Source organism: Sorex araneus, chromosome 1 (assembly GCF_027595985.1).
Source record: "Sorex araneus isolate mSorAra2 chromosome 1, mSorAra2.pri, whole genome shotgun sequence".
NCBI lineage: Eukaryota > Metazoa > Chordata > Mammalia > Eulipotyphla > Soricidae > Sorex > Sorex araneus.
This window is the reverse complement of record NC_073302.1, coordinates 20614518-20620215: the sequence shown is the minus strand read 5'-3', so window position 1 is coordinate 20620215 and position 5698 is coordinate 20614518. Positions and strand designations below refer to the sequence as shown.

Sequence of the window (5698 nt, the reverse complement as noted above, 5' to 3'; positions counted from 1 at the left end):
TCAGCGGGGCCCCCGGGGGCCCTGGCTACTGGGGGGCTGGCTCCGGCCCCGTCGCAGGGAGCTGCCGATCTGGTCTCTGAGGGCCTCCAGCTTCCGGGCGAGGTTTGGAACCGCAGCCCCACCTGCGGGCAGGCAGAGTCCAGGCTTACCGTCCGCAGGCTCCCCCTACCCAAGCCTCCGGCACGCTCTGGGGGTCCCCAGGGCCAGCGTCCCTGCCCCGGCCTGCACGGGGCCCCGGCACCCCGAGAACAGGCGGTGGGGAGGGAAGGCACCCCCTTCCCTGCTCGCGCCCAGGACAGAGCTGGGAAGACTGAGGGGGTGGGTTCCGGCCCAAGACTCCAGAGAGTTCCGGGGGCGCCTCCCTCTCTGCTCTCACCTCGGGGCACTGGCGGTGGGTTGGGGGCCCCCGAGGGCAGTGGGGGTGCGGAGGGAACCACCTCCTCCTCCTCCTCTTCCTCCTCATTCAGCATCTCTGCCAGGACTCGGGTCGGAGTCCAGTCGCTGTGGGCCCTGGGCACAGGAGGAGGCGTTGGCAGGAGGGGAGCCCCCACACCCCCCCCCCCCGTCTTCCCGCCCCCACCCCTGCCCTAGGGCAGAGCCCACCTCCCTTGCAGGCACGGGGCAGAGCCAGGGCTGCCCGGGGGCGCGCAGGGAGGCGGCCGAGTGGACAGACACTCGCAGCTCCGGGTCTTGGGGTCAGAGGCCTGCAGGGGAGACCAGAGCTGGGCCAGCCAGGCTTCCCTGGCACTGGCCGCCCCCCTCCCCGCCTTGCCCTCCCTCCAGGGGGCCAGGAAGGGGCAGGACCCGGCTGGGTCTTCTGTGGACAGGAGGTGGCTCTGACCATGTCCCCTCCAGAGACCTGCGGGCTGGAAGCAGGTCTGGGCCGTGCCTCACCCCCCAGGCCTCCGCAGGAGGACACAGAGCAGGCCGCGGGCACAGCTACCGAGGGGGGGAACACAGAGGGGCAAATGAACAGATGGGGCTGTGAGAGAGGAGGCGGGAGGGAGGAAAGGAAAGAAGGAAGGGAGAGAGGAAAGGAGGGAGGGAGAGGGACGGGAAGGTGGGTAAGGAGGAAGAAGGGAAGGGAAGGGAAGGGAAGGGAAGGGAAGGGAAGGGAAGGGAAGGGAAGGGAAGGGAAGGGGAGGGGAGGGGAGGGGAGGGGAAGGGAAGGGAAGGGAAGGGAAGGGAAGGGGAGGGGAGGGGAGGGGAAGGGAGGGGAGGGGAGGGGAGGGGAGGGGAGGGAAGGAAAGGGGAGGGATGGGAGAGGAAGGAGGAAGGAAGGAAATTAGGAAGGAAGGGAGGAAGGAAGGAAGGAAGGAAGGAAGGAAGGAAGGAAGGAAGGAAGGAAGGGAGGGAGGGAGGGAGGGAGGAAGGGAGATAGAAGGGAGGGAGAGAGGGAGAAAGGGAGGGAGGGAGGAAGGGAGGGAGGGAGAAAGGGAGGGAGGGAGGAAGGGAGATAGAAGGGAGGGAGGGAGGGAGGGAGGGAGGGTGAAAGGGAGGGAGGGAGGAAGGGAGGGAGGGAGAAAGGGAGGGAGAAAGGGAGGGAGGGAGGGAGGGAGGAAGGGAGGGAGGGAGGGAGGGAGGGAGGGAGGGAGGGAGAAACGGGGCAGGGAGGCTGGGCCAACAGCAGCTCTGAGTCCCAGGCAGAGGGCTCCCTGCCAGCTGCTCACCCCAGGACCCAGCTGGCACTGGAGCCCTTGCAGCTCTGGCAGGCACTCGGGTCTGCTGAGCCCCCAGACCCAGGCCCCCGCCCCCTGACCTTCCCTACCTGGCTCGGGGGCGGCTCCCTCCGCGGGCAGGCCCAGGGGTTCATCGGGGCTCGGCACAGGGTGCAGAGGTGGCAGCAGGAGCAGAGCGGGGGCAGGGCCTACAGGAAGGCGTGTCAGGGGCTGTGACGCCCCCTGCCCCCCCCCAGGCAGCAGAGACTCACGTGGCAGTGGGGCAGCTGCCCCGTCACCCAGGGGCACAGGGGCGCCGGGCCAGGGCCTGCCGGGGGGAGGTGGCAGGTGCTGAGGAGGCGCCTGGAGAAAACGGGGGCGGGGGGCGGAGAGTCAGTGCCGCAGCCCCCAGCCCTACCGCAGGGCCGAGTAAATGTCCCCTGTTTCATTCTGTTATTATGGGGGGGGATGTCCAGCAGTGCCCAGGGCTGACTCCTGGCCCTGCCCGCGGGACCCTCCTGGCCTTGCTCAGGGAACCACACGGAGTGCCAGGCTGGCCTTGTGCCGGGCAGGTGCCACACCCTGTCCTGGCCCCCAGGCCCCCGGGGGCCCCTCTCTGAAACACGAACTGTGGGGGCCAGAACAGCAGCACAGCGGGCGGGACCTTCGCCCTGCACATAGTCAGCCCAGGTCCGGTCCCCGGCACCCCATAGGGTCCTCCGAGCACTGCCAGGGGAAATCCCTGAGTGCAGAGCCAGGAGTCACCCCCGGGCATCCCCGGGTGTTGCCCTTCCCCCGCCCTCCCCGCACCAAAACCTGTCACAGTTTTTAGCTCCAGAAAGGAGTGCTCACATTCCTCCCAGCCCCAGGACGGGGTCCTGCGGGGCCTCACCCGGAGGGAGGGTCTGCTTTCAGATGGTGGGGGGGGAAGGCCTGGGCCGTGTGCCAACCCCCTCCGACCGGGCCTGCAGCGGCCTCCTGGTGAGCCCCAGGCGGCCCCGCCCCCGGGAAGGGCACCCCCGCGTGACTGCCCAAGGTCACCGTGCTTAGGAGGTGTCCTCAGGTGGACCCGGAGGCCACACACTTGGGTCCGTGCAGGAAGCCGCCCCCTCGGCGCCGGCCTCCGGGCGGGGCGGGCGTCCACACTCACCGCTCCAGCTCTCGGACCTGCTGGGCCAGGACCCGCTGCTCCTTCCGGGCCAGGTCCCGGCTGCTCCGCAGCTGGTTCCGTTCTTTCCTGGGAAGAGCAGGACCCCGGGAAGAGTCCAGGCAGGGCTGCGGGGGTGGGGTGGGGTGGGGGGGGGTCTCTGCAGGAAGTGCCCGTGGGTGGGGGTGGGGGGAGGGGGGCGTGGCCTATACCTGAGCGACTCGTTCTCCAGCATGAACTCCTGCAGCATCCCGTACAGGTTCTGCTGTGCCCAGGCGGCCCGGGCCCCGCCCAGCCCCGAGGCTGCAGGGCAGGGGCGATGATGCACCCTCGCCCCAATCCACCTCACACCGCCCCCCAAGCCCTCTAGGCCTCCCGGCTTGTACCCTTGGCATCCATCTGGCCCAGCTGGGACCGCAGGCTCCGGTTCTCCTCCTGGAGCTGCAGTATCTCCGCCTCCCAACGCGGGGGGCTGCAAACGCGGGGGCTGCTTGGCCACGGGGGACTGCGGGGTGGGGGGGGAAAGGGGGTCGGAGTTGCCCCCGGACGGGTGTCCAGGATGTGCACTGCCCAAGGGCTCTCGGGCTTCACAGGCGAGTCCTGGTGCCGGGCTGCATGTCCCGGGCCAGGCTCCCTGTCTCCACACGGTGCCCCGGGGTCTCAGACAGACAGCCAAGGGACCCCCGAGAGGCGTCACTTCCCGTCCAGGCCCAGACTCAGTTCAACACAGATCTCGAGTCAGAGTCTGATCCCCGCCCCCCCCCCAAAAAAAGACCCTGCCCAGGTGCTAAGTCAGCCCTGGGTCTCAAGCAGCCGGGGTCCTGCTCAACCATCACCACCTCCCCAGACTCCACCACCCCCCCCCCCCGTGGCCTTGGCCCCCTTCTACCCAACTGTGACCCTGTTCCTAAGATGCCGGCGCTCACGGCAGCTTGGCCCAGGTGCTGAGCCAGGCCCCGGGCGGGTGCTGGGCCTCCCCCGCCCTCGCCCCGCCCTCGCCCCGCCCCACCCTCGCCCCGCCGACGCCCCGCCTGCGCGTCCCTCCACCCACCTTGGGCACCTGCGGCCGGGTGGTGACCCGCTGAGCTCGGCTGGCGTAGCGCAGGGTGCTGAGTGTCTCGGGGAGACAGTGGGCCGAGGGGGACACACAGGCCACCTGGACGAGACGCCCTTCCCTGAGTGCCCCCTTTCGGGCAGAGTGCCCCCCTCCTGGGCCGCCCCCGCACCCCGCCCGGTTACCATGAGCGTGACCCCTCGGCCGCCCAGGGAGTCCGCCAGCAGCTTGGTGAGCTTGCTGTCCCGGAAGGGGACGTGGCTCTGCCTCTTCTGGGGGTCCAGCAGCAGAGAGATGCAGTGGCCTGCGGGCGGGGAGGAAGGGCCTGGCCAGGTCACGGCCCACTTTTCTTTTCTTTTCTTTTTTTTTTTTTTTTGTCTTTTTGGGTCACACCCGGCGATGTCCTGGCTCTGCACTCAGGAATGACTCCTGGCGGTGCTTGGGGGACCCTATGGGATGCCGGGGATCAAATGCCCTCCCCGCAGTACTGTCACTCCAGCCCCACTCCACCCTGTGGGCCAAGTCCCCCTCCAGTCCCTCCCTCCACGGTGGCTGCCACCACCAGACCAGAACCGACGGGCTGTGAGAGAGAGAGCCCTGCCCACCCGCCAGTGACCCCTCCCCAGGGCCGGCCAATGGGCCTGGCGCCCAGGAGGAGAGGCTGGCAGTGACCTGCAGGAAGAGGAATGGCCCACGCCCGGGGCACAGAGGAGGCCAATGACGGAGCCCCCGGTGGGGACAGGAAGGGGAAGCTCCCTCCCGCTCCGCCCCCCACTGGGCCTCAGTTTCCCCAGCACCAGTGCTCAGGGCTCATTCTCTGCTCTCTGTGCCTGCCCTCGGCACTGGACGCTGTAGACACAGGGGTGCATCCACAGGAGTCTCCCGCTCCTGGCCCCCCCCCTCCCCAACGCCTCTGCCCTCCCCACTCTGGGCAGCTCCCGGCCCGGGGGAGGGGCCCCGGGGACAGGGCGGCGGTCCTCACCCAGGGCCAGCAGGCTGCGGTTGATGCTGTTGGCCTCGAGCATAAGCTCTCCGCGGGACCCAGTGGCCGCCACCTTCTCGCTGCCCGCCAGGTCCACAAAGCACAGCTTCCCCCCTGCGGGAGGTCCCCCGGGGTCCACAGGTGGCATCTGCTGGGGTGGGGGGGGGACCAGGCCTGGCTGCGGGGCACGTCCAGAAGGGCGGCCCCCGTGAAGGTCACAGGGCCATGGGCGGCCTCTCTGACCCGCCCCCTCCCCCTCGGGCCCGTCCCCCTCTAGCCGGGGCACCCCGGGCCCACCCAGAGCATGCGCTGGAGCACTCACGCCTTGGCGGCTGATGTAGAGGGTGAGCAGGGCATGGCTGCGGCTGGACGCCTGGTTCAGGGTGTGGGCGGAGCTCCGCCTACGGCGCAGACCTGGACAGGGAGAACCCACGGGGGGGGGGGGGGGGGGAATGGACCCGCCAGGAAGGGCAGGCCTGGGAGGCTGCACGGAGGAGGCAGGCATTTTGCTGGGAGGGGAACCAGGGGTGGAAAAGGGCGGCTCCCCCTGGGATGGAGGCCAAAATGGAGCTGGAAAGAGTACAACGGGCTGAGTTCCGGCCCCGTGCGGGGAAGTCCTGGGGGGGTCCATCCTGGACACGGCGTGGTCCCCCAAGCACCCTGGGCGTCACCCTCCAGCACTCAGCCCGGGCTGTCTCGGCCCAGGAGGAGGGACGCGGGGGTGGAGGGTCTCTGGCCGGGGTGTGGGAGATGAGGAACGTCCCTGAGCTGGGCTGGTGGCTTCTCCCCAGGGTCATCCCTAAACCCGCAGCCCCACCCCGGGCCCCCAGCCTGGGGGAGAGCAGAGGAGTGGACAG

The 5698-nt window shown here is 69.7% G+C and overlaps 1 protein-coding gene across 1 annotated transcript in view; it reads right to left on the bottom strand.

Moving 5' to 3' along the window:
• The window catches only part of KIF12 (kinesin family member 12), an 8575-nt gene continuing 2877 nt past the window's right edge, over positions 1-5698 (bottom strand). Inside the window, 13 exon segments of the mRNA XM_055134055.1 lie at positions 1-122; positions 377-510; positions 604-704; positions 1769-1867; positions 1931-2021; positions 2809-2895; positions 3018-3108; positions 3192-3279; positions 3281-3310; positions 3857-3961; positions 4045-4163; positions 4842-4992; positions 5158-5255. Of these exon segments, the coding sequence (XP_054990030.1) occupies positions 1-122; positions 377-510; positions 604-704; positions 1769-1867; positions 1931-2021; positions 2809-2895; positions 3018-3108; positions 3192-3279; positions 3281-3310; positions 3857-3961; positions 4045-4163; positions 4842-4992; positions 5158-5255 (1316 nt within the window).